Source organism: Coregonus lavaretus, assembly GCF_964263955.1.
Source record: "Coregonus lavaretus genome assembly, contig: HAP1_SCAFFOLD_655, whole genome shotgun sequence".
NCBI classification, from domain to species: domain Eukaryota; kingdom Metazoa; phylum Chordata; class Actinopteri; order Salmoniformes; family Salmonidae; genus Coregonus; species Coregonus lavaretus.
In genome coordinates this window covers 207,110-222,615 of record NW_028162639.1, presented here as the reverse complement: position 1 = coordinate 222,615, position 15,506 = coordinate 207,110, and the positions used below count along the sequence as shown (strand labels likewise).

The 15,506-nt window shown below is 42.4% G+C and overlaps 1 protein-coding gene across 1 annotated transcript in view; it reads left to right on the top strand.

Moving 5' to 3' along the window:
- LOC311119078 (membrane-associated progesterone receptor component 2-like) overlaps positions 1–3,760 on the top strand; it is a 33,236-nt gene extending 29,476 nt beyond the window's left edge. The window contains exons 2-3 of the mRNA XM_084193827.1: positions 980–1,135; positions 3,565–3,760. Coding sequence (XP_084049953.1) covers positions 980–1,135; positions 3,565–3,662 — 254 coding nt within the window. The 3' untranslated portion in view covers positions 3,663–3,760. The remainder of the gene's footprint in view (positions 1–979; positions 1,136–3,564) is intronic.
- The last annotated feature ends 11,746 nt before the right edge of the window (positions 3,761–15,506 follow it).

The following is a 15,506-nucleotide window of genomic DNA, read 5'->3' as shown; positions in this document are numbered from 1 at the left end:
TCGCCGTGTGTGTAGTCACTAGTCACGTGGGTCGCCATGTGTAGTGACTAGTCACGTGGGTCGTCGTGTGTGTAGTCACTAGTCACGTGGGTCGCCGTGTGTGTAGTCACTAGTCACGTGGGTCGCCATGTGTAGTGACTAGTCACGTGGGTCGTCGTGTGTGTAGTCACTAGTCACGTGGGTCGCCGTGTGTGTAGTCACTAGTCACGTGGGTCGTCGCGTGTAGTGACTAGTCACGTGGGTCGTCGTGTGTGTAGTCACTAGTCACGTGGGTCGCCCTGTGTGTAGTGACTAGTCACGTGGGTCGCCGTGTGTGTAGTCACTAGTCACGTGGGTCGCTGTGTGTGTAGTCACTAGTCACGTGGGTCGCAGTGTGTAGTGACTAGTCACGTGGGTCGTCGCGTGTGTAGTCACTAGTCACGTGGGTCGCCGTGTGTAGTGACTAGTCACGTGGGTCGTCGCGTGTGTTGTGACTAGTCACGTGGGTCGTCGCGTGTGTTGTAACTAGTCACGTGGGTCGTCGCGTGTGTTGTGACTAGTCACGTGGGTCGCCCTGTGTGTAGTCACGTGGGTCGCCACTAGTCACGTGGGTCGCCGTGTGTGTAGTCACTAGTCACGTGGGTCGCCATGTGTAGTGACTAGTCACGTGGGTCGCCCTGTGTGTAGTCACTAGTCACGTGGGTCGCCGTGTGTGTAGTCACGTGGGTCGCCGTGTGTGTAGTCACGTGGGTCGCCGTGTGTGTAGTCACGTGTCAGCCAGGCTAGTACCCTAACCCTAGTACCCTAACCCTAGTACCCTAACCCTAACCCTAACTCTAGTACTGTGAATCTTGTCGGGTCAAAACTCATTTCTTTAGTAGAACCATATTCTGTTAACTGCACTATGCCTCTCCCTATAGACAGTCTTTCTAGAACTGAACCATACAGTTAGATGCAGTAGGAGTAGATTCTGTTTACTGAACTGTCTCTCTCCCTACAGAAGGTCCATATGGTATCTTTGCGGGCCGGGATGCATCGAGGGGTCTGGCCACATTCTGTTTGGAGAAAGATGCCCTGAGGGAGGAGTACGATGACCTGTCAGACCTCAACGCTGTTCAGATGGAGTCAGTCAGAGAGTGGGAGATGCAGTTCATGGGTAAGATATGAAATATATATGTAGGATATGAATGATATGTAGAATATGAAATATATACTGAACAAAAATATAAATGCAACATGCAACAATTTCAATGATTTCATATAAGGAAATCAGTCAATTGAAATAAATAAATTAGGCCCTAATCTATGGGATGTCACATGACTGGGCAGGTCGCAGCCATGGGTGGGCCTGGCTCCCCAGTGGGTGGGCCTATGCCCTCCCAGTCAATCAGAATGAGTTTTTCCGCACAAAAAGGCTTTATTATAGACAGAAATACTCCTCAGTTTCATCAGCTGTCTGGGTGGCTGGTCTCAGACGGTCCCGCAGGTGAAGAAGCCGGATGTGGAGGTCCTGGGCTGGCGTGGTAACACGTGGTCTGCGGTTGTGTGGCCGGTTGGACGTACTGCCAAATTCTCTAAAACGACGTTGGAGGTGACTTATGGTTGAGCAATTAACATTCAATTATCTGGCAACAGCTCTGGTGGGCATTCCTGCAGTCAGCAAGCCAATTGCATGCTCCCTCAACTTGAGACATCTGTGGCATTGTGTTGTGTGACAAAACCGCACATTTTCGAGGCCTTTTATTGTCCCCAGCACAAGGTGCACCTGTGTAATGATCATGCTGTTTAATCAGCTTCTTGATATGCCACACCTGTCAGGAGGATGGACTCACGGTAAAGGAGAAATGCTCACTAACATGGAAGTAAACACATTTGTGAACAAAATATGAGCAAAATAGGCTTTTTGTGCGTCTGGAACATTTCTGAGATCTTTTACTTCAGCTCATGAAACATGGGACCAACACTTTACAAGTTTATATTTTTGTTCAGTATATATTTTAGGATGTGAAATATATATGTAGGATATGAAATATATATGTTAGGGTATGGAATATATACACTATACAGTGCATTCGGAAAGTATTCAGACCCCTTGACATTTTTCACATTTTGTTACAGCCTTATTTTAAAATGGATTAGATTAATTTTTTTCCTCATCAATCTACACACTATACCCCATAATGACAAGGCTGTAACGTAACAAAATGTGGAAAAAGTCAAGTGGTCTGAATACTTTCCGAATGCACTGTATGTAGGATATAAAGATATATGTTAGGATATAAAGATATATGTTAGGATATAAAGATATATGTATGGATATAAATATATATGTTAGGATATAAATATATATGTTAGGATATAAAGAGATATGTTTGGATATAAAGATATATGTAGGATATAAAGATATATGTTTGGATATAAAGATATATGTTTGGATATAAAGATATATGTTAGGATATAAAGATATATGTATGGATATAAAGATATATGTATGGATATAAAGAGATATGTTAGGATATAAAGAGATATGTTAGGATATAAAGATATATGTTAGGATATAAAGAGATATGTTTGGATATAAAGATATATGTTAGGATATAAAGATATATGTATGGATATAAATATATATGTTAGGATATAAAGAGATATGTTAGGATATAAAGAGATATGTTAGGATATAAAGATATATGTATGGATATAAAGAGATATGTTAGGATATAAAGAGATATGTTTGGATATAAAGAGATATGTAGGATATGTTTGGATATAAAGATATATGTTTGGATATAAAGATATATGTTTGGATATAAAGATATATGTTTGGATATAAAGATATATGTTTGGATATGTATGGATATAAAGAGATATGTTTGGATATAAAGAGATATGTTTGGATATAATGATATATGTTGGATATAATGATATATGTAGGTTATGTATGATATAAAGATGTAGGTATATGTGGTCCTCTGTAGCTCAATTGGTAGAGCATGGTGCTTGTAACGCCAGGGTAGTGGGTTCGATTTCCGGGACCACCCATACGTAAAAATGTATGCACACATGACTGTAAGTCGCTTTGGATAAAAGCGTCTGCTAAATGGCATATTATTATTATTATATTATTATGTAGGATATGTATGGTTATTTACATTTTAGTCATTTAGCAGACGCTCTTATCCAGAGCGACTTACAGTTAGTGAGTGCATACATTTTCATACTGGCTCCCCGTGGGAATCGAACCCACAACCCTGGCATTGCAAGCGCCATGCTCTACCAACTGAGCTACAGGTGACTATAAAGATATATGTAGGATATGTTTGGATATAAAGTAGTCCCGTGTAGCTCAGTTGGTAGAGCATGGTGCTTGCAACGCCAGGGTTGTGGGTTCGATTCCCACGGGGGGCCAGTATGAGAAAATGTATGCACTCACTAACTGTAAGTGGCTCTGGATAAGAGCGTCTGCTAAATGACTACAATATAAATGTAATAAAGACAGATGTAGGATATGTATGGGTATATTGATGCCCCTTGAAGATAAGGATTTAGAGTGCAGTTTGATTTGACCCCTGTGATCTCTCATTACAGAAAAATATGATTATGTTGGGCGGCTGTTAAAGCCCGGGGATGAGCCGTCAGAATACACGGATGAGGAGGACATCAAGGACCATCTGAAACATGACTGAACTTTGCCCTGTTCGGTTCTGTTCACACCACCAACCAAAGCCAGGACCCAAACAGCTGACAGCGCCCACCTGTCCCTCCCCAGCCCTCTGCCCTCCCCCCTCCCCAGCCCTCCCCCCTCCCCCCTCCCCAGCCCTCCCCCCTCCCCAGCCCTCCCCAGCCCTCCCCCCTCCCCAGCCCTCTGCCCTCCCCTCCCCCCTCCCCAGCCCTCCCCCCTCCCCTCCCCCCTCCCCAGCCCTCCCCAGCCCTCTGCCCTCCCCCCTCCCCAGCCCTCCTCCCTCCCTCCCCAGCCCTCTGCCCTCCCCACCCCACCCAGCCCTCCTCCCTCCCTCCCCAGCCCTCCCCCCTCCCCAGCCCTCTGCCCTCCCTCTGCCCTCCCCAGCCCTCTGCCCTCCCCCCAGCCCTCTGCCCCGCCCCACCCAGCCCTCCTCCCCTCCCCACCCAGCCCTCCTCCCTCCCTCCCCAGCCCTCCTCCCTCCGCTGCCCTTCCCAACTCTCCTCCCTCCCCGACCATTCATCCTCCTCTGATTGGATGGCCCAGTGGGCGGGCTTTGGACTGACTCCTCCCCTCCACCATACAGATCACTACCAACAGAAACCAATGATGACAGACTTTCAGGGGGATTTGAATGACATTAACTTGTCTGGGTTTTGTGCTGATAGTATATTTGAAAAAGAAACAAAACATTTGCTAGAGTTTTCCTTGTGATGTCACTGTTCTCTTCATGTGAAGTGTAGTGGTTGTCAAGCTGAGAGGAGGTTGTGCTAGTCAGAGAAGACTAGGTGGAAAGGACAGCTTTCCCTCCCCTCACACCTCAACTGCTTTAGCATTCGTTTGAAGCTTATCAATCAATTAATCGATTGCCTGTGGGACTTTTGTTGAAGAGAAAAATATTTGTTTCACTTTATTTCCCCAATTGAAAAGGCAGTGCCTAACCAAAGGCAATGGGAGGGGAGTGGTATGTTTCTGTTTCCTGTGTTGGTGTACTCTACTAGGTTCTCTTTGTCAACATGTCATTCAGTTTGTGGGGTTCCATGTCATTCAGTTTGTGGGGTTCATGTGAATATATTTGTGTGTGTGGGGGGGGGGGGGTCCTTGCCACAACATATTTAGAATCACTCAGATTGATTGGGAATACAAAGGGAAGGTCAGCTGACAGACAGTTCTAATCAATCGACCATTTCCAATCCACACTACTGGATGTCTGTACAATCCCCTGGACATTAAATGGTCAAAGTATTAATTGTGCCTTATTTTGTTTTATACTACTAAAATCCTGACCAGTCCCAAAAAAATAAAGGGGAGATTTGTAAAACTATTGTACCCATGTTGTTTAGTTCTTTATCTTGGAGGTGTTCGAAAGAGCAGTCTGCTTTAGAGGTATCAGACGAAGGCATGCTCTGGTCTGAGAGAGACTCCCCAAATCACAGACTGGCAGAGAGACTCCCCACATCACAACCTTGTGTGTGTGTATATATATATATATATAGACCTCCGTGTTACTGCCATATTTATGTAGTTAATGATGAACTCCATATATTTCTGTGTTGTATTGGCCAAAAGCCCCAAGTTTGTTTTTTAGTTATTTTTAAACGTGGGTGAATTTCGAAAGGAATGTTGAAAGTGCTGTGGGGTGAGATCGGGGAATGTTCAAATTTGGGAGAGAAGTCGCTTATCTTGTAAATATATCTATCATTTTATTAAAGCATGTGCAACAATGGTGAACTATGCTGAATTCCTGTCAAGCCATGTATCTAATGTTGGGTATGTGTCTGCAGAGAGGGACCGAGGCAAGGGATTATTCATGCATAATAAACTGATTTGGTTAATAATTCATGTCTGAGTTATGTCATTTCAAACAGAAATGTTTGGGTTATATAAATCATTGTCTAAGACAAATGTAGGATGTTACCATACCTAGTCTAATACCATATCTACTTTACAGAAGAAAAACAAGGTGAAATTCAAAAGGAATCTGATACTACGATGAACAGAAATATAAACGCAACATACAAAAATGTCAACTATTTTACTGAGTTAAAGGAAATCCGTCAATTGAAATAAATTAGTTAGACCCTAATCTATGGATTTCACATGACTGGGAATACAGATCTGCATCTGTTGGTCACAAATACCTTTAAAAAAAGGTAGGGGCGTGGATCAGAAAACCAGTCAGTATCTGGTGTGACCACCATTTGCCTCATGCAGCACGACACCTCTCCTTCACATAGAGTTGATCAGGCTGTGAATGGGGCCTGTGCAACCCAGTCTTTCAGCACAAACTCATGGTGCATCGAACTCCAATGCCACGCCCCTTCTGAATCTCAGCTCAATGCTCTCGGAGTTCGTGCTATTAGTACAAATAAACATAACTGCTTATTTGGACGTAGCTAGCTATTTTACAGTGAAAGCAAAGTAAGTTATCGGATAAGAAATGACCAATAATCTAGTATTTTCTGTATTTCGGCATAATTCTATAGACTATTATTTTACTAAGTTCTGTATATTGTGTTATCATCTCGTTGGTTCCCTGAAGCGTCTAGGGGTTCCCTGAAGCGTCTAGGGGTTCCCTGAAGCGTCTAGGGGTTCCCTGAAGCGTCTAGGGGTTCCCTGAAGCGTCTAGGGGTTCCCTGAAGTCCAGAACAGACTATTACTCTGCATCTATTACTCTGCATCTATTACTCTGCATCTATTACTCTGTATCTGTTACTCTGCATCTATTACTCTGCATCTATTACTCTGTATCTGTTACTCTGCATATATTACTCTGCATCTATTACTCTGCATCTATTACTCTGTATCTGTTACTCTGCATATATTACTCTGTATCTGTTACTCTGCATCTATTACTCTGCATCTATTACTCTGTATCTGTTACTCTGCATCTGTTACTCTGTATCTATTACTCTGTATCTATTACTCTGCATATATTAACATCTATTACTCTGCATCTGTTACTCTGCATATGTTACTCTGCATCTATTAGCATATATTACTCTGTATCTATAACTCGGTATCTGTTACTCTGCATCTATTACTCTACATCGATTACTCGGTATCTGTTACTCTGCATCTATTACTCTGCATATATTACTCTACATCGATTACTCGGTATCTATTACTCTGCATCTATTACTCTGCATCTATTAGTCTGTATCTATTACTCTGCATCTATTACTCTGCATCTATTACTCTGTATATATTACTCTGTATCTATTACTCTGCATCTATTACTCTGTATCTATTACTCTGCATCTATTACTCTGTATCTATTACTCTGCATCTATTACTCTGTATCTATTACTCTGCATCTATTACTCTGCATCTATTACTCCGCATCTGTTACTCTGTATCTATTACTCTGCATCTATTACTCTGCATCTATTACTCTGCATCTATTACTCTGCATCTATTACTCTGTATCTATTACTCTGTATCTATTACTCTGCATATGTTAGCATCTATTACTCTGTATCTATTACTCTGTATCTATTACTCTGCATATGTTAGCATCTATTACTCTGTATCTATTACTCTGTATCTATTACTCTGCATCTATTACTCTGCATCTATTACTCCGCATCTGTTACTCTGCATCTATTACTCTGTATCTATTACTCTGTATCTATTACTCTGTATCTATTACTCTGCATATGTTAGCATCTATTACTCTGCATCTATTACTCTGTATCTATTACTCCGCATCTGTTACTCTGTATCTATTACTCTGCATCTATTACTCTGTATCTATTACTCTGCATCTATTACTCTTTATCTATTACTCTGCATCTATTACTCTGCATCTATTACTCTGTATCTATTACTCTGTATCTATTACTCTGCATCTATTACTCTGTATCTATTACTCTGTATCTATTACTCTGTATCTATTACTCTGTATCTATTACTCTGCATATGTTAGCATCTATTACTCTGCATCTATTACTCTGTATATATTACTCCGCATCTGTTACTCTGTATCTATTACTCTGCATCTATTACTCTGTATCTATTACTCTGCATCTATTACTCTTTATCTATTACTCTGTATCTATTACTATGTATCTATTACTCCGCATCTATTACTCTGCATCTATTACTCTGCGTCTGTTACTCTGTATCTATTACTCTGTATCTATTACTCTGTATCTATTACTCTGCATATGTTAGCATCTATTACTCTGCATCTATTACTCTGTATCTATTACTCCGCATCTGTTACTCTGTATATATTACTCTGCATCTATTACTCTATCTATTACTCTGCATCTATTACTCTTTATCTATTACTCTGCATCTATTACTATGTATCTATTACTCCGCATCTATTACTCTGCATCTATTACTCTGCATCTATTACTCTGCATCTGTTACTCTGTATATATTAATCTGTATCTATTAGCATATATTACTCTGTATCTATTACTCTGTATCTATTACTCTGCATCTGTTACTCTGCATCTATTAGCATCTATTACTCTGCATCTATTAGCATATATTAATCTGCATCTATTACTCTGTATCTATAACTCGGTATCTGTTACTCTGTATCTATTACTCTGCATCTATTAATCTGCATCTATTACTCTGTATCTGTTACTCTGCATCTATTAATCTGCATCTATTACTATGTATCTATTACTCTGCATCTATTAATCTGCATCTATTACTCTGTATCTATTACTCTGCAACTATTACTCTGCATCTATTACTCTGTATCTATTACTCTGTATCTATTAGCATATATTACTCTGCATCTATTACTCTGTATCTATTACTCTGCATCTATTACTCTGCATCTATTACTCTGCATCTATTACTCTGTATCTATTACTCTGCATATGTTAGCATCTATTACTCTGCATCTATTACTCTGTATATATTAATCTGTATCTATTAGCATATATTACTCTGTATCTATTACTCTGTATCTATTACTCTGTATCTATTACTCTGCATCTATTACTCTGCATCTATTACTCTGTATCTATTACTCTGTATCTATTAGCATCTATTACTCTGCATCTATTACTCTGTATATATTACTCTGTATCTATTAGCATATATTACTCTGTATCTATTACTCTGTATCTATTACTCTGCATCTGTTACTTTGCATCTGTTACTCTGCATATATTACTCTGCATCTATTAGCATCTATTACTCTGCATCTATTAGCATCTATTACTCTGCATCTATTAGCATCTATTACTCTGTATCTATTAGCATATATTACTCTGTATCTATTACTCTGCATCTATTACTCTGTATCTATTACTCTGTATCTATTACTCTGTATCTACTACTCTGCATCTATTAGCATCTGTTACTCTGCATCTGTTACTCTGCATCTATTACTCTGCATATGTTACTCTGCATCTGTTACTCTGCATCTATATCTCTTGATATAAATCAAATCAAATTGAATTGGCCACATGCACCGAATACAACAGGTGCAGACATTACAGTGAAATGCTTACTGACAGCCCTTAACCAACAGTGCATTTATTTTTAATAAAAAAGTAAAATAAAACAACAACAAAAAAGTGTTGAGGAAAAAAGAGCAGAAGTAAAATAAAATAACAGTAGGGAGGCTATATATACAGGGGGGTACCGGTGCAGAGTCAATGTGTGGGGGCACTGGCTAGTTGAAGTAATATGTACATGTGGGTAGAGTTAAAGTGACTATGCATAAATACTTAACAGAGTAGCAGCAGCGTAAAAAGGATGGGGTGGGGGGGGGCAGTGCAAATAGTCCTTGGTAGCCATGATTAGCTGTTCAGGAGTCTTATGGCTTGGGGGTAGAAGCTGTTGAGAAGTCTTTTGGACCTAGACTTGGCACTCCGGTACCACTTGCCGTGCGGTAGCAGAGAGAACAGTCTATGACTAGGGTGGCTGGAGTCTTTGACAATTTTGAGGGCCTTCCTCTGACACCGCCTTGTATAGAGGTCCTGGATGGCAGGAAGCTTGGCCCCAGTGATATACTGGGCCGTACGCACTACCCTCTGTAGTGCCTTGCGGTCGGAGGCCAAGCAGTTTCCATACCAGGTGGTGATGCAACCAGTCAGGATGCTCTCGATGGTGCAGCTGTATAATTTTTTGAGGATCTGAGGACCCATGCCAAATCTTTTCAGTCTCCTGAGGGGGAATAGTCTTTGTCGTGCCCTCTTCACGACTGTCTTGGTGTGTTTGGACCATGATAGTTTGTTGGTGATGTGGACACCAAGGAACTTGAAGCTCTCAACCGGTTCCACTACAGCCCCGTCGATGAGAATGGGGCCGTGCTCAGTCCTCTTTTTTTTCCTGTAGTCCACAATCATCTCCTTTGTCTTGGTCACGTTGAGGGAGAGGTTGTTATCCTGGCACCACACGGCCAGGTCTCTGACCTCCTCCCTATAGGCTGTCTCATCGTTGTCGGTGATCAGGCCTACCACTGTTGTGTCGTCGGCAAACTTAATGATGGTGTTGGAGTCGTGCCTGGCCATGCAGTCATGGGTGAACAGGGAGTACAGGAGGGGACTGAGCACCCACCCCTGAGGGGCCCCGTTGTTGAGGATCAGTGTGGCAGATGTGTTGTTACCTACCCTTACCACCTGGGGGCGGCCCGTCAGGAAGTCCAGGATCCAGTTGCAGAGGGAGGTGTTTAGTCCCAGGATCCTTAGCTTAGTGATGAGCTTTGAGGGCACTATGGTGTTGAATGCTGAGCTGTAGTCAATGAATAGCATTCTCACGTAGGTGTTCCTCTTGTCCAGGTGGGAAAGGGCATTGTGGAGTGCAATAGAGATTGCATCATCTGTGGATCTGTTGGGGCGGTATGCAAATTGGAGTGGGTCTAAGGTTTCTGGGATAATGGTGTTGATGTGAGCCATGACCAGCCTTTCAAAGCACTTCATGGCTACAGACGTCAGTGCTACGGGTCGGTAGTCATTTAGGCAGGTTACCTTAGTGTCCTTGGGCACGGGGACTATGGTGGTCTGCTTGAAACATGTTGGTATTACAAACTCAGTCAGGGACATGTTGAAAATGTCAGTGAAGACACTTGCCAGTTGGTCAGCACATGCTCGGAGTACAGGTCCTGGTAATCCGTCTGGCCCTGCGGCCTTGTGAATATTGACCTGCTTAAAAGTCTTACTCACATCGGCTACGGAGAGCGTGATCACATAGTCATCCAGAACAGCTGGTGCTCTCATGCATGCTTCAGTGTTGCTTGCCTCGAAGCGAGCATAGAAGCGAGCCCAGTCTTGTGTCACTGGGCAGCTCGCGGCTGTGCTTCCCTTTGTAGTCTGTAATAGTTTTCAAGCCCTGCCACATCTGACGAGCGTCAGAGCCGGTGTAGTACGATTCAATCTTAGTCCTGTATTGACTCTTTGCCTGTTTGATGGTTCGTCGGAGGGCATAGCGGGATTTCATATAAGCGTCCGGGTTAGAGTCCCGCTCCTTGAAAGCGGCAGCTCTACCCTTTAGCTCAGTGCGGATGTTTCCTGTAATTCATGGCTTCTGGTTGGGGTATGTAAGTACGGTCACTGTGGGGACGACATCATCGATGCACTTATTGATGAAGCCAGTGACTGATGTGGTGTACTCCTCAATGCTGTCTGAAGAATCCCGGAACATGTTCCAGTCTGTGCTAGCAAAACAGTCCTGTAGCTTAGCATCTGCGTCATCTGAACACTTTTTTATTAACCGAGTCACTGGTGCTTCCTGCTTTAGTTTTTGCTTATAAGCAGGAATCAGGAGGATAGAGTTATGGTCATAAGGTGTATTTTTATCTGTTTTTTAAATCAAATTTTACTGCTTGCATCAGTTACCTGATGTGGAATAGAGTTCCATGTAGTCATGGCTCTATGTAGTACTGTGCGCCTCCCATAGTCTGTTCTGGACTTGGGGACTGTGAAGAGACCTCTGGTGGCATGTCTTGTGGGGTATGCGTGGGTGTCTGAGCTGTGCGCCAGTAGTTCAAACAGACAGCTCGGTTCATTCAACATGTCAATACCTCTCACAAATACAAGTAGTGATGAAGTCAATCTCTCCTCCACTTTGAGCCAGGAGAGATTGACATGCATATTATTAATGTTAGCGCTCTGTGTACATCGAAGGGCCAGCCGTGCTGCTCTGTTCTGAGCTAATTGCAATTTTTCCCTTTTTGTGACACCTGACCACACAACTGAACAGTAGTCCAGGTGCGACAAAAATAGGGCCTGTAGGACCTGCCTTGTTGATAGTGTTGTTAAGAAGGTAGAGCAACGCTTTATTATGAACAGACCTCTCCCCATCTTAGCTACTGTTGTATTAATATGTTTTGACCATGACAGTTTACAATCCAGGGTTATTCCAAGCAGTTTAGTCACCTATTCTTAGGTAGCGGAATTACTTTTGCTTCCCTCCAGGCCTGAGGGCGCACACTTTCTAGTAGGCTTAAATTTAAGATATGTCAAATAGGAGTGGCAATATCGTCCGCTATTATCCTCAGTAATTTTCCATCCAAGTTGTCAGACCCCGGTGGCTTGTCATTGTTGATAGACAACAATAATTTTTTCACCTCTTCCACACTCACTTTATGGAACTGTACAGTGCCTTCGGAAAGTATTCAGAACCCTTGACTTTTTCCACATTTTGTTACATTACAGCCTTATTCTAAAATGGATTAAATATAAAGATTTCCTCAGCAAACTACACACAATACCCCAAAATGACAAAGCGAAAACAGGTGTATAGAATGTTTTGCAAATTTGTGCATCCTGTTTCCATTGATCATTACATTAACATTTACATTTTGGTCATTTAGCAGACGCTCTTATCCAGAGCGACTTACAGGAGCATCATCCTTACATCATCCTTGAGATGTTTCTACAACTTGATTGGAGTCCATCTGTGGTAAATTCAATTGATTGGACATGATTTGGAAAGGCACACACCTGTCAATATAAGGTCCCAGTTGACAGTGCATGTCAGAGCAAAAACCAAGCCATGAGGTCGAAGGAATTGTCTGTAGGGCTCCGAGACAGGATTGTGTCGAGGTACAGATCTGGGGAAGGGTACCAAAACATGTCTGTATTATTTAAGGAACAGTGGTAGAAACCTAATAGGAAATTACTTACAAGCATTTTCATCAAACAAGCATCAACATGAGGGGAAAGGACAACAAGCATTAACATGAGGGGAAAGGACAACAAGCATTAACATGAGGGAAAAGGACAACAAGCATTAACATGAGGGAAAAGGACAACAAGCATCAACATGAGGGGAAAGGACAACAAGCATTAACATGAGGGGAAAGGACAACAAGCATTAACATGAGGGGAAAGGACAACAAGCATTAACATGAGGGGAAAGGGCAACAAGCATTAACATGAGGGGAAAGGGCAACAAGCATTAACATGAGGGAAAAGGGCAACAAGCATTAACATGAGGGGAAAGGGCAACAAGCATTAACATGAGGGGAAAGGATACATGAATAAACACCAGTACACAGAAAGCAATCGCTTCGTTGACACTGTCCATAACTCTACCTTGGGAGCATCATTTACAGAACCCCCGCCGTGGGCCTATGGACATACCTTGGTGTTATGGACACGCTGCACCATTAACTCAATGTCTACTCCTTGGTGTTCTGGACATGCTGCACCATTAAATCAATGTCTACTCCTTGGTGTTATGGACACGCTGCACCATTAACTCAATGTCTACACCTTGGTGTTATGGACACGCTGCACCATTAACTCAATGTTTACACCTTGGTGTTCTGGACACGCTGCACCATTAACTCAATGTCTACTCCTTGGTGTTCTGGACATGCTGCACCATTAAATCAATGTCTACTCCTTGGTGTTATGGACACGCTGCACAATTAACTCAATGTCTATACCTTGGTGTTATGGACACGCTGCACCATTAACTCAATGTTTACACCTTGGTGTTATGGACACGCTGCACCATTAACTCAATGTTTACACCTTGGTGTTATGGACACGCTGCACCATTAACTCAATGTTTACACCTTGGTGTTCTGGACACGCTGCACCATTAACTCAATGTTTTTACCTTGGTGTTATGGACACGCTGCACCATTAACTCAATGTTTACACCTTGGTGTAATGGACACGCTGCACCATTAACTCAATGTTTACACCTTGGTGTTATGGACACGCTGCACCATTAACTCAATGTTTACACCTTGGTGTTCTGGACACGCTGCACCATTAACTCAATGTTTACACCTTGGTGTTATGGACACGCTGCACCATTAACTCAATGTTTATACCTTGGTGTTATGGACAAGCTGCACCATTAACTCAATGTTTACACCTTGGTGTTATGGACACGCTGCACCATTAACTCAATGTTTACACCTTGGTGTTATGGACACGCTGCACCATTAACTCAATGTTTACACCTTGGTGTTCTGGACACGCTGCACCATTAACTCAATGTTTACACCTTGGTGTTATGGACACGCTGCACCATTAACTCAATGTTTATACCTTGGTGTTATGGACACGCTGCACCATTAACTCAATGTTTACACCTTGGTGTTATGGACACGCTGCACCATTAACTCAATGTCTACTCCTTGGTGTTCTGGACATGCTGCACCATTAAATCAATGTCTACTCCTTGGTGTTATGGACACGCTGCACCATTAACTCAATGTCTACACCTTGGTGTTATGGACACGCTGCACCATTAACTCAATGTTTACACCTTGGTGTTATGGACACGCTGCACCATTAACTCAATGTTTATACCTTGGTGTTATGGACACACTGCACCATTAACTCAATGTTTATACCTTGGTGTTATGGACACGCTGCACCATTAACTCAATGTTTACACCTTGGTGTTCTGGACACGCTGCACCATTAACTCAATGTTTATACCTTGGTGTTATGGACACGCTGCACCATTAACTCAATGTTTATACCTTGGTGTTATGGACACGCTGCACCATTAACTCAATGTTTATACCTTGGTGTTATGGACACGCTGCACCATTAACTCAATGTCTATACCTTGGTGTTATGGACACGCTGCACCATTAACTCAATGTTTACACCCTGGTGTTATGGACACGCTGCACCATTAACTCAATGTTTACACCTTGGTGTTATGGACACGCTGCACCATTAACTCAATGTTTACACCTTGGTGTTCTGGACACGCTGCACCATTAACTCAATGTTTTTACCTTGGTGTTATGGACACGCTGCACCATTAACTCAATGTTTACACCTTGGTGTTCTGGACACGCTGCACCATTAACTCAATGTTTACACCTTGGTGTTATGGACACGCTGCACCATTAACTCAATGTTTATACCTTGGTGTTATGGACACGCTGCACCATTAACTCAATGTTTACACCTTGGTGTTATGGACACGCTGCACCATTAACTCAATGTCTACTCCTTGGTGTTCTGGACACGCTGCACCATTAAATCAATGTCTACTCCTTGGTGTTATGGACACGCTGCACCATTAACTCAATGTCTACACCTTGGTGTTATGGACACGCTGCACCATTAACTCAATGTTTACACCTTGGTGTTATGGACACGCTGCACCATTAACTCAATGTTTATACCTTGGTGTTATGGACACGCTGCACCATTAACTCAATGTTTATACCTTGGTGTTATGGACACGCTGCACCATTAACTCAATGTTTACACCTTGGTGTTCTGGACACGCTGCACCATTAACTCAATGTTTATACCTTGGTGTTATGGACACGCTGCACCATTAACTCAATGTTTACACCTTGGTGTTCTGGACACGCTGCACCATTAACTCAATGTTTACACCTTGGTGTTATGGACACGCTGCACCATTAACTCAATGTTTACAC